Source organism: Thamnophis elegans, chromosome 2 (assembly GCF_009769535.1).
Source record: "Thamnophis elegans isolate rThaEle1 chromosome 2, rThaEle1.pri, whole genome shotgun sequence".
NCBI classification, from domain to species: Eukaryota; Metazoa; Chordata; class Lepidosauria; order Squamata; family Colubridae; genus Thamnophis; species Thamnophis elegans.
The window spans coordinates 803,797-824,271 of NC_045542.1; the positions used below are offsets into that span (position 1 = coordinate 803,797).

General features: G+C 43.7%; 1 protein-coding gene across 8 annotated transcripts in view; it reads left to right on the plus strand.

The window, feature by feature from the left end:
* Positions 1 to 20,475, plus strand: part of DNM2 (dynamin 2) — a 78,047-nt gene that overhangs the window by 25,792 nt on the left and 31,780 nt on the right. For 2 of the 8 annotated variants that reach the window (XM_032238885.1, XM_032238883.1), the window contains exons 9-14: positions 922 to 989; positions 2,227 to 2,365; positions 6,859 to 6,945; positions 8,618 to 8,688; positions 19,406 to 19,457; positions 20,136 to 20,147. In XM_032238885.1, coding sequence (XP_032094776.1) covers positions 922 to 989; positions 2,227 to 2,365; positions 6,859 to 6,945; positions 8,618 to 8,688; positions 19,406 to 19,457; positions 20,136 to 20,147 — 429 coding nt within the window. Of the gene's footprint in view, positions 1 to 921; positions 990 to 2,226; positions 2,366 to 5,971; positions 6,111 to 6,858; positions 6,946 to 8,617; positions 8,689 to 19,405; positions 19,458 to 20,135; positions 20,148 to 20,475 lie in introns of all 8 variants that reach the window. The other 6 variants (XM_032238884.1, XM_032238888.1, XM_032238891.1 and 3 more) reach the window with 3 other exon arrangements.

Below are 20,475 nucleotides of genomic sequence, written 5' to 3' on the forward strand. Positions count from 1 at the left end.
TAAATAGAACTTTATCAATAAAATATGAGCCACAGTGGTGCAGTGGTTAGAATGCATTACTGCAGGCTACTTCTGCTGCCTGCCGGCTGCCTGTAATTTGACAGTTCAAATCTCACCAGGCTCAAGATTGACTCAGCCTTCCATTCTTCTGAAGTGGGTATTTAGAACAGATACAGTTCATATTTTTGAACTTCATCCTGGGAGTGGATAACTTGACACCAATTTGAGAAGTAATAATATGAAATCATCTAGTAATTAAAGCATTCAACTAATATGATGAAGATTTTATTTATGGATCCAGATAAATTTCCAAGCTCTTTTTTGAAGAACAGATACATAATATGCTTCCTTACACTTGGGCTGTCCATGTCAGGCTGTCCATGAACGCTTCCAGGTTTTCCCACCCAGTTGAAAGTTCAAAACCCCGTCCCAACACCCACAAGTCTATCACAAGTATGGCAGGCCTGAAATCCAAAAAGGACAAGAAGGCTTCTGACAGTCCAACTTTCAGTGCCATGTCATAATATGGATTCTCCATCCTATGCCAGGAAATCTGGAGAGTAATTATTAATAGTTAGCATCATTGTTGCTGTGACTTGAATATTGACTAAAGAGTAAGGTATATAGATGCTAAAGTGTACAGTGAAATTCTGTGGCCCTCCTCCCACTAGATGGAAACAGAATTTATCCCTGAGCTTGGATGAGAAGAGCTACCAGTTTCTGGATGCTCTCCTTCCACTGGTTATTATGGTGAGCACTTTGCTCTTCCTTATTATATCCTCAGCTCTTGCATCTTGACATAGATTTGCACTATAAAATGTCTGTCAATCATGACTTCACATAAATGCAGATACTTTTGGAAAAAGTTACGCATGGAAGAAAAAGAGGTATTTTGGTTATATATCAGCATTTTTCTTTTAGATGGAGTTTGATGAGAAAGATTTGCGACGTGAAATCAGCTATGCAATCAAAAACATCCATGGCATAAGGCAAGTGTTCAAACGGGATTGAATGTACATGGCATAAAATGTATATAATGATACTTATCTGATGCATCCAAAGTAGCTGATAGTTTGGGAAGCTGTTTGCTACTGAAAATATTTCCTATTATCTTGAAATCAAAAAGAAAAATGTTGATGAGAATGTTGTACTGAAACTTTATTTATTTCTATTCCACTTTTATTATTTTTATAAATAACTCAAAGCAGTGAACAAAATTTTTAGGCTGAGAGAGGGAGACTGGCCCAAAGTTACCCAGCCAGCTTTCCTGCCTAATGTTCTGCTTGCCTTAAACCACTCGATCAAACTGATGATTATTGATTATCAGTTATTGGCATGACGAGAGATTCACAAATCTAAACTACAGCATCTTCCTGTTAATTTCAGCTAGAGGGGAGAAAGAAAAAAGCTTAGGACATTAGATTGTAAATCTATTGAGAAGTTTTTGATTTCTGTTATAATAGGAGGGCAAGGGGAATGGCACAGCATTTATGTGATGATTCCCTCCCCTCTATAATTTTTTTTATTTTGTTTATACTGCAAATGAAGATGTAAGTGATAGAAAAATATGTTGATTGTTGAGATTGTATTGGTTTAGATGGCTACTCTGGAATGATTTTTTTAAAAGAATAAGCTATAGTTGGGATGCATAGGTTAGGTGATTCTTGCTAATACACAAGAAAACTAAGTTATTACTTCCTGTTATTCCTAGCTGCTTTGGGGGCAACAACAAGCAAAATCCATTGCTTCCAGAACAGTTTTTCCCCTGATCCAGCAAGAGTATCCATTGTGATCTATTTGGTAGCTAGCTGTTTTTCACACTTCCGCATTCTAATTCTCTGATAACTAATTAGTAAAGGAAAAAAAATTATCCTAAAATACATAATGTTGGCATTTCCTTTTTTATATTCAAAGATATTGTAAAAACATTATGAACAAGCATATTGCAAATTCAATTTGCAAAATACCTTTCAACAACAAATATGACTGTTCCTATCTCCTTCTATAATGACCTTTATCTTCTGAAGTCCTTGTTCCATTCCAATATTATTTAACTAACATTACTAGCAGAAGGAGAGGCTTCGTTGCCCCAGAAAAGCTCTCTTGCTAAGGGAAGGGATTTTGTGTTCTGGAATGTTGCCCATCTTTAAACCTCTTTTTCCCCCCTCCCCACTTGTTTTTTCTCCGCTGTGTCTATGCTCTTCTATCCTCCCTGTGTTGCTATAGGACGGGACTGTTCACACCAGACTTGGCATTTGAAGCCATTGTGAAAAAGCAGGTGGTGAAGCTGAAAGAGCCTTGTTTGAAGTGTGTCGACTTGGTTATTCAGGAATTAATCAATACAGTTAGGCAGTGTACCAGTAAGGTATTGAACTAGCTATTGTAGCTCTTACTTGACTGAGTTGGGAAACCTAAAACTTTACTGTCCTATTTTTCCTAACTTGCCAAATACAACCTCCAGGCATTGCTGCAAACTTCTTCTAAAACCTTGATTGGCTAAAGTTGAGATTGTCCTGTTCCCTATATATTTGTAAAATACCTAAATATGGCTTTATGTAGTCCAGGCAACAATCTTGGTATCACATTTCAGTTAGCCTTAGCTCTCTCTTGTTTTCATCCTTTGATCTCAAACAGAAGCATTTGTGAGCTGTCTGGAGGTTGTTCAAACTAGTGAGCAGATTTCTTCTTGGATCCTGGCTTTCTATTAAGTGCATGGCTTCTATGATCTGCCATTTCAACCACTCTCTCTGAATGTCTTTCATAGCAACAGGGCCAATAAAGCTAAAGTTGTTTTAGCAGTTTAACTTTAACTACATTGGCTGAAGTAATGCACTGACTCTGATCTAAAAGTCTCATTCAAATTCCATCATTTCAGTATAATTGGCTTGGCCATATATTTAAAACCTGATTTGTCAGGAAAACTGACTTCTCTCTGATTATATTTTTGGCCTCAAAAGCAGGCTATCCAAACTAAGATTTCAGGATCTCATTGTCTGTGTATCTTCTTGATATTTTTTTATAATTAGCAAAGTGCTAAAGAACACTCTATGAAGAGTAGTTTACATTGCTTGGCGTTGCAGTGCTATATGTGATAGATTAAATCTGTTTCTGGCTGAGGAATTGAACTTTTGTTGATCCGTGGTGAAGAAGCCAGCACTTGCTGTCCAAGGTCCTTCAAGTCCCACTTGCTCAGATGAAACAGGATTTCTGGTTGTCTGTCTGTTAGTCTGTTAAATTGATTTGCTGCCCATCTGATATTGAAACAACTCTGGGAAGCTTACAGCATTAAAACATTAAAGTCCTGACAGATACTGTAAATATTTCTAAAACAATGACATGAAAATAATAACAATAAAAATAAAATCATCATTAAAATTATAGTTAAAAGATGAGGGAGGGAGCAGAATGCATGGAGGTGGGAGTGCCTCTTAATTAATTAATCACTTCCAATGTGATGCTCCTCCATTGGGGCCCCAAGCAACCTTCCAGCTCTTGTAGAAGGTCAGAAGGGTTGGAGCCAATCTCATCTCGAGGGAGAAGGTGTTTCAAAGGGCAGGAGCAATGGCAGAGAAGGTCCTTTTCCCGAATCCCCCCAGATAGAATTCCTTGACTGATAGGGCCTGTAGCAGACCTCCTCTGCCAGTGTAGTTGGACAGGCCAGTTCCAGGGGGTGAGATGGTTCTTCAAGTAAGCTGGACCCATACCATACAGGGCTTTTACAATAGTAGTTGTCCAGCTGGTATGTACTGAGATACCAAAGGACACATTAAAGAAGTCTTTCCCCCAAAATAGAATATAGGACATTTTTATGTTATAAAAGGTAAAGGTTCCCCTCACACATACATTCCTGACTCTAGGGGGCGGTGCTCATCTCCATTTCAAAGCCGAAGAGCCAGCACTGTATGAAGACGTCTCCGTGGCACACGGAACCCTGTTACCTTCCCACCAAAGGTGGTCCCTATTTTTCTACTTGCATTATTTACGTGCTTTCGAGCTGCTAGGTTGGCAGAAGCTGGGCCAAGTCACGGGAACTCACTCCATTATGCGGCACTAGGGATTTGAACCGCTGAACTGCCGACCTTTCAATCGACAAGCTGAGTGTCTTAACCACTGAGCCACCATGTCCCTTTTTTATGTTACAGAAATAACTTCTTAATCTGAAAACAGGTACTGGCAAGATGACAGAGGAAGAGATTATAAGAATGATAAAATAGGACTGTGAGCACTGAAATGCAGTTGAAGCGCTGATTTCTGAAAAAGGTCTCTTGTTTACTGATACAGCCATCATGTACATAAGGACCTATATACTGTACTGGAATTTTCTTAGTAAACCATTTGCTTTGCATATAAAAACCATATATGTTACACAAATATTGTCATTGACATGGAGAATACATGTAGATATTGAAAAGCAGTAAGTTAAGTGAGTCTTGTGATCTTTGATTCAGTCAGACAAACAATAACTCAATTCCATGCTCCAGTAATGATGCTGATTATCTATTCCAGAAGTGGAAAGTCAATAATTCTATTTATTAAAAGTGGCAATCATCACCAATGCCCTTCTCTCCCCCCCCTCCCACCCCTATTTGCCCCAGGTGCCTGCTAGGTAAATGGCTTTCAGACATTGGCAGCCAGCCACAGGTCAAACCTTAAGTCTGCTATTACTCTCTGCGGAGCACAATGTTTGAAGGGAGTTTGAGTCTAGTCTTTTGAGATGAAAAGTTGATTCTAGCACAGCTCTCTTCCATGAAGAAATACTTAAAAAATATGCTTCTGACATAAGAAGCCTTTCTGCTGTTTTCTGTGTTTATATTTGTGCTTGTAACCCATGTGCCCAAGTTGGCGGATTATGCTCTAGAGCAGTGTTTCTCAACCTTGGCAACTTGAAGATGTCCGGACTTCAACTCCCAGAATCCCCCAGCCAGCATTCGCTGGGAGTTGAAGTCCGGACATCTTCAAGTTGTCAAGGTTGAGAAACACTGCTCTAGATCAAACTCAACTTCATTGAGGGCCACATCAGGGTTGTGTTTGACCTCAGGGGACCAGTGTGGGCATGGCTAGCTGGACGTCACTCATATTGGTGGCGCCTGTTGTGACCTGAGTATTCTGCCAGCGAAAACTGACTCCCGAGCTCCGTTTTTGGCTGCAATGGCCTCCAGCAACCCTCTGCCAGTGAAAACGGAGATCAGGAGGGACGCCCATGGCCCTCACATGCTCTGCTTTTGACTGCAGTGGCCTCCTACAACCCTCTGCCAGCGGAAAGATAGCTCAGGAGGATTCGCCACGGCCCTCCCGAGCTCATTTTTCTATGGCAGAGGCTCTGTGGGCCAGTTTCAAGGGCAGCCCCGCGGGCCAGATCTAAGCACCCCACAGGCCACATCTGGCCCTCGGGCCGTGAGTTTGACAACCCTGCTCTAGAGCAGTAGGCTAGCTGTAGGCACACAGAGAAGCAGCCATAACTCCTTCCCTGCCACTGTACTAAAACAGTTTCCATGAGTTTTGAAGATAGCAAGTAAGAGAGGGACTTCCATGCCTTTGCTGAAGACCTATTATCACATAAAATACTTTACAACAGTGTTTCTCAACCTTGGCGACTTTAAGTCCTGTGGACTTCAACTCCCAGAATTCCCCAGCCAGCTATGCTGGCTGGGGGATTCTGGGAGTTGAAGTCCATAGGACTTAAAGTCACCAAGGTTGAGAAACACTGCTTTACAAGGATGAGCCAGTTGGATTACAGTCCCTTTGCTGCAGGATTTGAATCCTGTCTGAGGCTGCTGAGGAGCATAATTTTTGAAAGATTTTGGAAGGGAACTGCTCATTTTGACAATTCAAGAAGGATCTTCTTGAGGAAGTGCTGCTGCTTTTTCATTTTGCACACCACTAACCTTTTTAATCTCTTTTTCCCTCTCTGTCATTTTTCCTCTATTCTTCGGAATCTCTCCTTTGTGTTCATACTTTCTGCATGGTGCAGGACGGGGCTCTTCACACCTGATATGGCTTTTGAAGCAATAGTGAAAAAACAGATTATAAAACTCAAAGAGCCCAGTTTGAAGTGTGTTGATCTGGTGGTCTCAGAGCTGGCCATGGTCATTAAAAAGTGTTCAGAGAAGGTAATGGGTCTATACTCCTTTTTCCACTTTTCTGCTATCTCCCTAACTCTTGATAACACTTCAGGAGTATGGCTTCATATGATATGAAATGAAAGCCTGAATGTATTCAAATAAGAAGCAATGGATACTACACGGAGTTCCATTCCTTTAGTTAATTATTAGCTTAGTTCTTTTTACTCATTTGGGTCAGTTACTCATTTGATTAATTGAGATGTTCCTTTCCTGTAGTTAATTGCACATGGATCAGCTATACAATTGGGTCCTAAAGTAATGCTGTATCTTGGATCACAGCAACTATAGTTCTATTCGACTTGAAATGGAACTAAAGGAACAATTTACATGACTTCCTTTGCCTCTAAATTAAATGTGTATGTCATGAAAGATGCTTTGGAATATATACAATATTTAATGAACAACTCTGTCTAAGAGAACAATCAGCTCCCTGTGATATTAAGAAGCCAGTCTTCTGTTTGCTCCTTTCTTCTACTAAACCCTTGAAGGAACTTGGGCTATTTCCCAGAAGTTCATTGGGGAGTATTAGGTTAATATTATGTCAAAATAGATTAATAAATTAAAATAGATCTGTTTTAAATTGGTAAAAATAAATTGCTTTCATTAGGTAAATCAATCCTTCCCTAGTGATAAAACAGGGAAACAGCCCAACCCAGATCTTCCTTTTTTTCTTGTGTGTCTGTGTAAATAGTGCTTAAAGCTGCAGAGATCTGATGTCTTATCCTATTGTCCTTAGCTTGGTTCCTATCCCAGGTTGCGAGAAGAGACAGAGAGAATTGTTACTACGTACATCAGAGAACGTGAAGGAAGAACTAAAGACCAGGTAAACAGCCGGCTTCCTTATTATCTTCTAGATAACCTTTTGGACTAGCCAAGAATAGAAGGATCAGGTGGTTCTTAAAACAAAATGAACCCTTCCTTGGTTTCTCAATATTTGTAGTGAGCTGAAGTTACTGTTAAATTAGCAATTTCAGGCTCAGCAACGTTGATGTGTGGTCCAACTCCTCAGCATGCTTAACAATTGTGAAACACTGGACTAGGGCTATGGAGTAGGATTTATAGTACGTCTATTTGAGGGCAGTGCTGATAATATTGAATACCCACAGGTTTTGAAGCCACAAAAAACCCGGATTAGACCAGCTCTCTGCATTTTCTCCTGTAGTTCTTTTAGGAACTGAGGTAGTAGAGAAAAATGCAAGCTTAGACTAGAATCTTTTTAAAATATTTTTTCCAGCAAACCAGTATAAGGTTAGTAGGATATCTCAAAGGTGCTTTTTCAAGAGGCAACTGGACTTTCTTGTTTTTCTTTGAAGTCGTTTTGCTTCTCATCCAACAAGCTTCTTCAGCTCTGACTGGATGTTGGGGAATGGAAGGTTTTATATTCCTTGCAGACAGCTGGTCATTTGCATTGTTTGATAGAGTCATAGAGAGTCAAACTTGGAGGTTTATCTGTGACCTCAGAATCACCTGAGTAGTGCAAATGGATGTGGAGCCTTCTTGGAACTGTTGAAAGAACTGTGTTGTAGACTGGAGATGGATGATGCCGTATCCCTCCCCCTCTTTTAAGAGAGGGATGTTCAATTTTGACCCCCTCTTTCAAACCAGCAGTCCTCTCTGTCCAAAATGTAGACTTTGCTGTCTTCAAAAGAACTTGACAGACTTGAACAATGGACCATATACAAAATGAAGTTTAATGTGGAGAAAAGCAAGGTTTTACACTTTACCTGGCTCAAAAACAGTAACTGTGAGGAAGACCTTGGAATCTTAGTGGACGGTTGCTTAAACCCGAGTCAGCCGTGTGCAGCAGCAACCATAAAAGCTAATACAATCCTTGGTTGTATAAACAGTGGCATAGAATCAAAGTCCTGTGAAGTATTAATACCACTTTATAAAGCCTTAGTAAGACCATATCTGGAATACTGCATCCAGTGTTGGTCACTCCATTACCAAAAAAAAAAGGGAAAGAAGAGCAAAGAAGATGATTGATTGATTGATTTAATTTGTATGCCGCCCACTCTCAAAGAGACTGATTAAAGGCCTGGAGACTAAAACATATGAAGAACGGCTGCAGAATTTGTGTTTGGCTAGTCTAGAGAACAGAAGGACTAGGGGGGACATGATAGCAGGATTCCAGTATTTGAGAGGCTGTCACAAAGGGGAGGGGGTCAATTTATTTCCCAAAACAGCAGAGGGCAAGTCAAGAAACAATGGATGGAAATTAATCAAGGAACCTGGAATTAAAGAGAAACTGCCTAACAGTGAGGACAATTAATCAGTGGAACAGCTTGTCTTCAGACATTGTGAGCGCTTCATCACTGGTGGGTTTTAAGAAATGACTGGACAATCATTTGTCTGAAATGATATAGGACAGTGATGGCTAGATGTTAAATGTTAATCTCCATAGATGATCTTCTCTAAATGCAGAATAGACTAGATGGGTTAGTCTTTAATTTATGTTGCGTACAACTGAGAAACTCTTGTCATTCTTTTTTCAGATTCTCCTGTTGATTGACATAGAGCTGTCCTATATCAATACAAACCACGAAGACTTCATTGGATTTGCCAAGTGAGTGTTGGCTATCTAATAAAGATCTAGAAAACATGTAGACTACATAGTGTCTCTGTTTTTCACCAAATGCCAGAGACATTATCTCCTGTACCTAAATACCTGTTTTTCAGCCAGATCAAGTAGAAACTAAAAATGCTTGATTTTAAGCTGTAAAGAAGCTTTGATGTTAAGATTTAGTGCAATTGAAATTGATAAAAATAGTTTTACATTTTAGTTTGGGTTCTATTCTCTTTAGAAATTTAGAAATATACACTTTCAAAAAAAGTGTATTTCTAATCATCACTATACAAAAAAGATGTTGAGACTCTAGGAAGAGAACAGGGAAGAGCAACAAAGATGATTAGGGATCTGGAGGCTAAAGGATACAGCGAACGATTGCAGGAACAGGGTATGTCTACTGCGTTGAAGAGAAGGAATAGGAGTGGCATGAGGATAGCAGTCTTCCAATATTGGAGGGGCTGTCACAGAGAAGGGGGAGGTGGACTTATTCTCCAAAGCACCTGAGGGCAGGACAAGGAATGGTTGGGATTAGGATCAAGCGGCAGGTTGGACAAGAAGACCGCCAAGGCCTCTTCCAACCCTATGATTCTATGATTAGTCTCTCTTATTTCTCCAACTCTCCCTAAATTATTGTTACTCAAGAGTTACACCACCAGCTTTGTAGCTAGATTTATGGGATTTGTTCATATTAGTTATTCTGTTTGTTTATCCGTGTATTTCCTTGATGGAATCATTGGAAATTACATTTGGTTCACCATAGTTGGGTTCTCTTTTCTCTTCCCTTAAATACTTTATCAAGTTTGATAGTTTCCTTTTTATTATATTTTTTTTAAAGTTTGTTGCTTCTTTACTCTATTCAAATGTTGTGTTTCTTTCTGCAGGCAGATGGCAAAAGAAAGTATAATACTTTACTTTCGTGGCACTCTAGTGGCTATAGCTTCTGAGCATACTGTATACATATGCTCAGACCAGCTGCATCAAACCATTGATAGAATATAGTGTTTAATTATGCCACATCATGTTTACATAGTCTTAATCTTACTGTTATTGCCATTGTTTGAGAATTTTTAAAACTTTTCTTATAATTAAACATCTGCCTTTTGCTTCAGTACCTTACATTCCATGCTAATAACATTTCGCTGTTACAGCCCACAAAATGAAGAAGTAAGATTCTCTTGAAATAGTTTGAGCTTTGTTCAATTGGAACATAATTTACTCAGAATGTTCTAAAGTTTTTTGAATGAAACAATATATTTAGAGTGACCATTGAAATTATTTTTCATCTTTGTGCATACTTCTGATTCTCTGTTCAGTCTATTATTATTTAACTAACCCAAAGCTTGCCCAGCAGTGTAGGTTTGGCAGTTTTCTTATTTCTATGAACATCTGTTCTACATGACTTTGCCAATTTCCCCTTTTTTCTTCCACTCAGTCACTATAGCCATAATTCCTCAGCAACTTGCTTGCATTCTATACATGCCACCATAAGCTCTGCAATCAAAACCGCTGCTGTAGTGCAACTTGCAAAAGGCTGGACTGTTGCTGTAACTGATTCTTCCATGTGCTTTTATATAACAGAATAATAGAATTGTACGGAACCTCAGAGGTCTTGTAGCTCAGCCCCCCTGCTCAAGCAGGAGATCCTATGCCAGTTCATACAAGTGGCTGCCCAGCCTCTTCTTAAAAACGTCCAGTGATGGAGCATCCACAAGTGCTGGAGGCAAACTATTCTATTGATTGATTGTTTTTGCTGTCGGGAAATTTCTCCTTAGTTCTAGGTTGTATGTTTCCCTGACAAGCTTTCACCCATTATTTCTTGTCCTAGAGAATAAATCAATCCCCTCAGTTGGAACACTGCTATCATTTCAACCCGTTCTTTCTTTTCATTAAGGTAGACGTACCCAATTCCTGCAACCGTTCTTCATATGCTTTAGCCTCCAGTCCCCTAATAATGTTTGTTGTCCTGCAGTCTTTGTCAGCATCTTTTTTGTACCATGGTGACCAAACCTGGACACAGTATTCCAAGTGTGATCTGACTAAGGCAGTATAAAGTGGTGTTAGCCTAGGACTGCATTGGCTTTTTGGCAGCTGCAACACTTTGGGGATTATCTATCAGGACTTTTAGATCTCTCTCACAGTTACTGCTGTTGTGCCATCTATTACCTGTGCATTTGCTTTTTTCTTGCCTAAATGTACATTTCTTACCATTGAATTGCATTTTGTTGGATAGGACCAGCATTCAAGTCTGTCAAGATTGTTCTGAGTCTATCAGAAAGTGTTAGTTATTCCTGCCAGCTTGGTGTTGACTGCAAATCCGATAAATTCCCCTTCTATCCCCTCATCTAAATAATTTATGAAGATGGGGAATCCTGTGCCTAAGACAGAACTTTTTGCATACTTTCCTCCATGTAGATGTAGTTTCATTGAGGACCTCACATTGAACGTGATTTGTCATCCATTCACAAATCTATCTCTCCCACGTGTCTCCAAAGTGAGGCATGGGAGGAGTCACAACTGGGTATTAACATGGTCCATTTGCCCGGAAACTGGGGTAGAATTTAAGGCCACTCCCTCTACTCCTCCTCCTGACTCTCCAGATTAACCTCAGTCTTCGGCCCAGAAGGAGTTCTTTTTGCTGGCTCTCCATTTGATTCGAGGCAATTCCTTTTACTTAATTTGTTCCTTCCTTTTAATCTTTATTCCTCCCACTTCTCCCACCTGCGCCTCTGTGAGCTGGACTTGCTGCGCTAGTGGGGAGCTCCCGAGCCGCTGGGCAGTTGTGAGGGGGAGGGGGGGCTTCAGGTCACGCGCCGCAGGATGCTGCACTGCGCGATTCCCTGTTTCAGTAAAGGGAATTGCGGGACCAGATTAGAAGAGAGCGGCTCAGTCGGAGCTGGCTCAGCCGTTCAGACCACGTGGTCAACGGTCACCATCTTGGACGGTGACCATTGTTTGGAAGTGCATGTGGCGGAGCAAAAAGGATCGGTGCTCCAGTTACAGAGGCCGCATGTACTGAAAAACCACCACCAGCGCCCAGGAGGGCATCTTTGGGCCTGTGCTCAGCCGCTGATCTGGGGAGGGCCCCAGCTGTTCAGCAGTGGGCCGTTTTTTTGTACCACGGATCGGCAGTTGGCTGCGGAGCGCGTTAAACCGAAGGAGCTCCGATTCACGCAGCAGTCCTTAGGTCGGTGGAAATCGAGAGAGGAGGTGGTGAGACAGCGAACTGTGAGTAGGGGCATGATGGCGGATGCCACGAGGAGCGGGGGATCGGCTGCCGCTGGATCACCAGGTGATTCTGATCCGGGTAAGGGGACCTCCTGGGGGTTAACCCAGTAATGAGGGGGAGATCCACCTCTAAGAAAAGCACCTCTAAGTCTGCGGGGAAAAGGGTTCCCAGCAAGGAAGTTCGCATCACCATGGCGGCTGGCAGACGGATCAGGGATAGCATCAGCCCTTCACCATCCAGACTGCGTTCCCCCCGCAGGACTTCTCCCTTGGCTGAGGTCCTACGTGGCTCTCCGGGCTCTCCCCGTGGTTCTGTCAGGAGGGGTAGCCCGGGGGGATCCATTTGGCCACAGGGCGGCACCTCAATCTGCAGCCTCTAGGCCTGTATTGGAGCCTCCCAGCCTCACCCTGGCTTATCCAGAGGTTTATGAGAGTTTTCAGAATGTTATTGCTCAAGGCATTGCTCTGCCACGGGTCTGCAACACCAACCTCAAGGCTCTAGGCAAAAGTCTTCTTGTGGGACCCCACGAGGTCACCCGGACCAACCCGGTTCCGCAGCTCCCAGAGAGCACAGATCAGCTTCCCCCTCAACGGCTAGTGAAGGGTCTGGCTTGGAAAAGGAGGAGCAGAAAGATATCGGCTTCTCTGAAGACGAAGACTCTCAGGCTCCTGAGGCACCTGCTGTCACGGGACTCTTCCCACTTTGTTCAGCTCCTTGCTGAGCAAAGCCGAAGCCACGGCAGATCTGGACAGTACCCCAGATCCTAACCAGGCTGCTGCCACGCCTAGCACTAGTGGGGGGACCAAGAAGGGGCTTTTCCACAGGCCTCAGGTTGAGAAGGATGAGATTCCTACCCCAGACCTCTTCCTGGAGGTGCTTAAGTCACAGTGGGCTAAGCCTGCTACCTTCCCCACTCCAGGGAACTATGATCACGGGTTTTACAATCTTAATGCAACCTTCGCCCAAGCCCTACAGGTTCCTTCCGTGGATATTCGAGGTGGCGCAGTGGTTAAATGCAGCACTGCAGGCTACTTCAGCTGACTGCAGTTCTGCAGTTCGGCTGTTCAAATCTCACCGGCTCAAGGTTGACTCAGCCTTCCATCCTTCTGAGGTGGGTGAAATGAGGAGCCGGATTGTTGTTGGGGGCAATATGCTGACTCTGTAAACCGCTTAGAGAGGGCTGAAAGCCCTATGAAGCGGTATATAAGTCTAACTGCTATTGCTATATTCCAATGGCTGATCTGGCCTCTTCCTCTGCGGTGATGACGGGGGATATCTCCAACTGCCTGAAGGCGGAGGATAAGAAGGCAGAACTTGTCCTGCGCAAGACCTTTCAGGCCGTGACGTGGGCGATCAGGGCAGCTGCCGCAGCCTCTTTCTTCAACAGGTCTATCCTGCTATGGCTGGAACAACTCCGGGATCGGACTCCGGCGTCTGACGTGCGGCTGTTGCAGGACATTACAAAACTGGGCGGCCACCCAGTTTTCGGCTGACACCACGTTGGATGCGGTTAAGTATTCTTCCAGGGTGTTGTCCTCCTCTGTGGCATCCAGACGCTTGCCGTGGCTGCGCAATTGGCAGGCTGAGTCCTGGGCGAAATGGCATTTGGCAGGGGCAGAGTACATGGGAGACAAGCTATTTACTGCTTCCCTGGATCCCATCCCAGACAAGAACAAGCGCAAGGTCTTTCCCTCTATGTCGAAGTGTTGGAGTCCCACTCCCAACCCCCAAATAGATTCCGGATCTTCCCCTCCTCCAAGAACCCGGTCAAGCGCTCCCTCAAGCGCAGGGCCATCCGGCATCTGCTGGATATCAAAGCAGTGGAGTTGGCTCTGGAAGGGGAGAAAGAGTCAGGATTTTATTCCAACCTGTTTGTTGTTCCCAAGAGTTCAGGGGGTGGAGGGCTATCTTGGACCTCAAGTTGTCAAACTCCAGGCTTGTCTACCATAAATTTAAGATGGCCTCCCTCAAGTCTATCCTGGAGGGGATCAGGCAGGGGGACTTCTTAGCCTCCACTGATCTCACGGAGGCTTATCTCCACATCATGATTGCCCCGGATCACCGTAGGTTCCTTAGGTTTTTATATGGGGGTACCCATTATCAATACAGGGCCCTTCCCTTCGGGTTGGCATCTGCACCCAGGACCTTCACCGAGGTACTAGCCATGGCAGCGGGCCATCTCCGAGCCATCCCGGTCTGGTTACATTGCTACCTTGATGACATCCTCGTGCTAGCCACATTGGCTGACCAGGCCGAGGGGGATCTGGGCCTCACAGTCAACACCTTGCAAATCCTGGGGTTCTCAATCAACCTCAAGAAAAGCCACCTGGTTCTCACCATCAGATTCCAACATTTGGGGACCATCATTGACTCGGTGGAGTGTGAGGTGTTTCTGTCACAGGAGTGTAGGGACAGTATTGTGGAGTTGATTCGAGAGATTTGCAAGACTCGCTCTGTTCCCATAGCTCTTCTTTCCAGGCTCCTCGGCAAGTTCATCTCCTGCATCGGGATAGTGCCCTGGGCTCGCCTTCACGCCAGAGAACTGCAATGGTTCCTGCTTCCACACCAGAGGGACGGGACAAGCGACGCAAGCTTCAAGGTCCTCGTGACACCCCAGGTGCTTCTCTCCCTCCATTGGTGGATGTCTCCGGCACTCGCCAAGGGCTCCCTGTTCAGGGAACCAGAAGGTTGGTCCTAACGACAGACACAAGTTTGTTCGGTTGGGGGGCACACCTGGAGTCCCAGTTAGCTCAGGGCCAGTGAACACCCGCGAACCTATGGAAGAACATCAACTGGCTGGAGCTCAGAGCGATTCACCTAGCACTTTGACGCTTCAAGGTGACGGTTGCCGGACAGCGCATCCTGGTTCTGACGGACAACATGGCAGACAAGGCCCACGTGAACAAGCAGGGGGACACTCATTCCGTTGCACTACTCAATGAGGCAGTGCGACTGGGGAACTGGGCAGAACGGAATGTCCTGTCGATTCGGGCGGAACACATCTCCAGGGTGGAAAATCAACAGGCAGACTGGCTCAGCAGGGAGACAGTAGACCATGGAGAGTGGCAGCTTCATCCCAGCATCTTCGAGTGAATGGCCAGAGATTCGGTCGGCCGACAGTGGATCTCTTCGCTTCCCCATTGAACGCCCTGCTTCCAAGGTTCATCTCGTGGTTCCCGACTCGAGGGTTGGTGGACATCGATGCCCTGCACTGCAGATGGCCGTCGGGGCTTCTCTACGCCTTCCCCCTCCTTCCCCTCCTTCCTGGGGTTCTGAGGAAGTTAGTGCTAGAGAGAGAGCAGAGGTCATTCTGGTGGCACCTTTTTAGCCCTGGCGACCTTGGTTCGCAGACCTAGTGGGGATGTCGTCTTTTCCCCATTGGAGGATTCCACGGGGGGAGGTGGCTCTGTACCAGGGGAGTCTGGAGCACCCAGACCCAGAATGGCTCCAGCTTGGCGCTTGAGCGGGAGCAGCTAAGAGAGGCCCACTTCTCCGCCAGGGTCATCAGGACCATCAAGGCTTCTAGAAGATCTACCACCCGCATCTACGATGCGACCTGGGCCTCCTTTGCGACCTGGTGTTGGTCTGCACAGGTCGACCCAACATCGGCCTCAGTTCCTCAGATGCTGGACTTTCTCCAGGATGGCTTGTAGAAAGGACTGGCCCACAGTACCCTCAGGATGCAGGTCTCAGCCTTAGCCACAGTCCTTGGAGGGGTGGGTGGAGGGGTGGGTCCATACCTGCGACCTTCCCATGGTGCTCCAGGCGCTGACGGAGGCGCCTTTTAAGCCCCTGAGGGAGATGAGCTTACAGTTTTTGACCCTCAAGGTGGTCTTCCTCGTAGCGATCACCTCTGCCAGGAGCGTGTCCGAGCTCAACGCTCTGTCTGCCAGGGCGGATCTCTGTACCTTTCACGACAACAGGGTCATGCTCAGGCTTGATCCTACCTTCCTGCCTAAGGACAACTCTCCCTTCTATAGGGCTCAGGAGGTAGTTCTTCTGGACTTCTGTCCGGCACCTCCGAGGGGAAGGGAGAAGTCCTGGCGCCACCTGGATGTAAGAAGGGCACTGCGTATTTATCTGAAGCGCACGGCTGTCCTCAAGCGGTCAGAGGCGCTTTTCATCTCCTTCCAGCCCTCGACCCGAAGAGCAAAGGTATCTCCGGCCACCATCAGCAGATGGATTAGGCTAGCCATCTCCAAGGCTTACGAGGCATGAGGGCTCCCGGTGCCAGAGGGCATCACCGCACGCTCCACCAGGAGTGCGGCCACCTCTGCGGCCTGGGCCACCCAGGCGCCCATCGAGAATATCTGTAGAGCGGCTGCCTGGTCTTTGCCCTCGCCTTTCATTAGACACTACCGGCTGGATGCCTATGCCTCCGTGGAGGCATCCTTTGGTAGGAGGAGTGCTGGACGCTCGGGGGGCTCAGGCCCAATGATCCCTCCCATGGACATCTAGCTTTGGTATGTCCCAGTTGTGACTCCTCCCATGCCGCACTTCGGAGACTGTCAGTTGGCCTTACCTGAACTGCATGTCTTGAAGTGGGCGTGGGAGGAGTCACTTCCCACCCGTTCGGTGTGCTCCTGCGCATGAGGGCGCCTGAGTTGGTTAGTTACTGGCCAGTCAGGGACCGGGGAGGGAGATGGCGTGTTTTCCTGTTCCCTTCCTTCCCAGGCTCTCCTTCGGCTGAACCATCGGTTAATCTGGAGAGTCAGGAGGAGGAGTAGAGGGAGCGGCCTCAAATTCTACCTCAGTCTCCGGGCAAATGGGCCGTGTTAATACCCAGCTGTGACTCCTCCCACGCCAACTTCGAGACGTGCAGTTCAGGTAAGGCCAGCTGACACTTTCCCTCTTACCAAGAAGCTGTGGTTTACTATGTCAAATGCCTTATTGATGTACCTGTATAGCAAGTTTATATTCTTTAACAAAATTTACTTTCACTTTTTTGCAAACTTGTAAAATATGTTAATGTATTTTTCCCCCCCCTCTGTATTAAAATAGCAATCTGTACAGCACAGGAGTCTGAAAGGTTGCTGCTTTTTAAATCAATGATTACCATAAAAGAAAACCTGAATCCCTTTGATTTGGTTTTTTTATATTATGATATGATCCTAAGGACTTTTATAATGTGGCTTATGCGAACTGCAAATAAAATATTTACCATCAACATATCAAATGGCCTGAGAATGACTTTCTTTAGAGCATGTAAATTCATATCTCTCTTCTTTCCTTCTTAATGCAGAGGTTTTTTCCCCCCTTTAATCTATCTTGGTTTTTCTTTGAATTGCCTCACTTTTATTTCTGGATGCCTTTGAAACTGTCCCAAATCCCCCAGCTGTTACACTGAACAGCACATGGTGACTGGGTGCGTATATCTGCTTGTGAGAGCTTGTCTCTATTATGACAATAATCCAAATTGTCTAATCTTTTGGAAGACTTGCTGGAAGTATCTTGCATTTGGACTTGCACTGGAATGAAGTTTGGAATTGAACAGTAGAAATTACTTCTTAGAAATCCACTCCAAAAGCAAAAAATGCTAGTTATCTGTCACGCACTTCATGTCAGATAATTTCTTTGAAGGACTTGTTTGAGGCTGCAAATTAGGAAAGAAAAAAAAAATCATGGATTTCTTCTGATGAGTTGAAGCAATTCCTTCTGTTGCTTGCATTTTTATATTTCAATACGGATGAGAGAACGTTTCTTTTGCCAAAGCTGAGAGGAACACAGAACTAGGTTCATTTCCCGAATTTTGAGTTATTAAGCTTTCCTGTTGCCAACCATATAAATGCTGTCTTCAAACTACTCTAACAGAGAGGAAGCAGAACCTTTTGTTTCTTAATGGCTGCTTGAGTCTCTGGCTCTCTTAATATTTTATTTACCTTTTATCTCTCATTTTTTGAGACTTCTGGAATTATAAACAGGAAACCAGGTTCAAATTTAAATGCAAATTGAGCTTGCTTATACAAAGCGATTGTGTGACACACATCCATGATCCCTAGTTGAAGGCTGCGGTTAAAACTCTATGCAGCATAGAAAAGGGAAATGCTTCTACTGTCTGAAGTACAGATAGTCCTCAACTTATAACAGTACATTTAATGACGATTAGCAGTTACAACAGCACTGAAAAAAGTGACTTAGCATTTTTCACACTTATGACCATTGTAGTGGCTCCAAATTCACATGATCAAATTTCAGGTGCTTGGCAACTGACTCACAGTTATGACAGTTGCAGTTGCAGCAAAATTAATGGGGAAGCCAGATTCACTTAACAGCCGTGTTACTAATTGTACAACTGCAGTGGTTCACTGAACAATTGTCGCAAGAAAGCTAATAAAATGGGGCAAAGCTCACTTAACAAATGTCTTACTTAACAGAAATTTTGGGCTCAATTGTGGTTGTAAGTCAATGATTACCTGTACTTTACAGCTTGTGAATGGGGCACTTGGTCATTTGAAGTGACATTCACCCAAGAAAATGGTGCCTAAATTGCTGTTTCTACCTCTGAAAGTTGGAGATCACAATTTAGAATTAGTATTGTAAATTGTCTTCTAATTTAAAGTTCAATATCAAATGTGGAATATCAAAACTTAGTGGCTTGGGTTGTATATAACACAGATCTGGAGGTTTATTAAATAGAACACAATTATTTATAACGGTTCATCTTCTCTGGAAATTATGCATTCATGCAATAGTTGAAGATCTTCATTTATTTCAGAGCATCCAATTAAGAATGCATGAGCCTTGAATTTATCTGCAACTATATGGACAAAATAATTCAGCATGTTATTTGAAAAAGTGTTTTGTTGATTTATTTGGTATTTGAAACTTTAATATACAGATGCTACTATTCTTTTGGAGAGTTTAGGTTAGGGCAGGAATTCTCACACGGTGAATCAGGGATGAGGGCAATCACACTTCATTTTTAAAAGTCAGATAAGACATGCAGGCTAAGAGGGAGCAGTGCTAAAGCTGATTCTGGGCTTGGTTCCCAGGTCTATCTATGTAATTAGTCAGTTTTCTAGTATCTCAGTGTTTGAAAACTTCTGGTGATATATACAGATTAAATGGGACAGAATGGGACAATGGGCGCAGCTGCCTGGCCCTCCCACTTCATCCCGGTCCCCCATGCGCCAGCTGACCCAATGGGGTTGTTCCGCTTAGTTTTTCTCCCTTTCCCTCATTTAGACTTGGAATGTTTCACAACTCTTCTAACGTAGTATTCTAGTACTGACATGATCTATTATGTGGTTGATATTAGCTTAATTATTGGTGACATTTTTCTTCATGCACTGGAACTTCCTTTCTTGCATGTTTGTTAATTGACCTTGACGGGAACTGTTCTTGTTGACTTAGAGCATAACTGCCTTGTTAGCTGTCTTAGAGCATTGCTAACATGTAAGCTAGCTTTGTTGGGTGGGGAATAACATGCAATATTCATGTTTATTTTTTAAAAAAACCATTTATTTTTCTTTGTCCCTTTTCTTTCAGTGCACAGCAAAGGAACACCCAGGCGAATAAGAAAAGAGCAATTCCAAATCAGGTACTGATCCATTTCTCTTTCAGCAGATTGTGACTGCACACACAGTGCTGCCTAGTGGGCACATTAATACATGTAGTTGCAGAAAATGGAATAGGCTTGTGAGCACAGCACTGAATAATGCAGGAGGTGATGCTCTTTCCTTATAGCATCTGAAAATAGCAAATGACAAGGAGGCAGATCCAATTGCAAAATGTACAATACCTCTAGGAAGTTTTTTGCTGTATGCGTTGATTCAGACTGAAACTGTTTCTGCAAAGTGCATTTCCAGTTTCTTTGAGAAATAATCAGAAAACAATGCTAGTTATACAGAAAAAAATAGAGAAAATAAATAATGCAACCATAGAATTCCTTTGATAATTTGTCAGTCTTGAGGCACAAAACTGGCAACTTAACGTTGCATGATGGTTAGTAAATGAACAATATATAGTACCAACATATATTGATTCTAGTTTGGAAAGAGTGTAATGAGACATTAACACTGTACATGTATATAATTAATAGCATGTAACTTTTTTCTTTTACTGTTTTTTCTACTTTACCTTTATTTTCCTACCATTTTTATGCTTTTGCTTCCCCTTTCCCCCTCTACTCAAATTATTTTATTTTTTTCACTGTTTTGTCCCTTCATTCTGTTTTTCCTTATTTTGCCTGCACAACTAATTTTGCCAACCTCTAAAGGGTGAGATACTGGTAAGTACTTGTATAATATGCTAGTGATTGATACTTAAAACTTGGTGATGGTGATTTTCTTTCATAACAAAACCCCCAAAATAGGCTGTCTTGCTGCCACAAACATTGTGCACTTAATTGTACAGAAAAGCAAGGGTCTCCCAGAGGAATTCCAGGAGACCCAGACATGGGAACGACAGTATAATTTTAAGCCTGGCTCCTAGTACTAAATTTGTGGGGTCATCAATCTGGCCATGAATGTGGCTTTTCATAGACTTTCTCTGTATGATGCTCAAGGGCATACAAATTTTGTCTGAACGGGTTTCCTGTCCGAGCAGGGGATTGGACT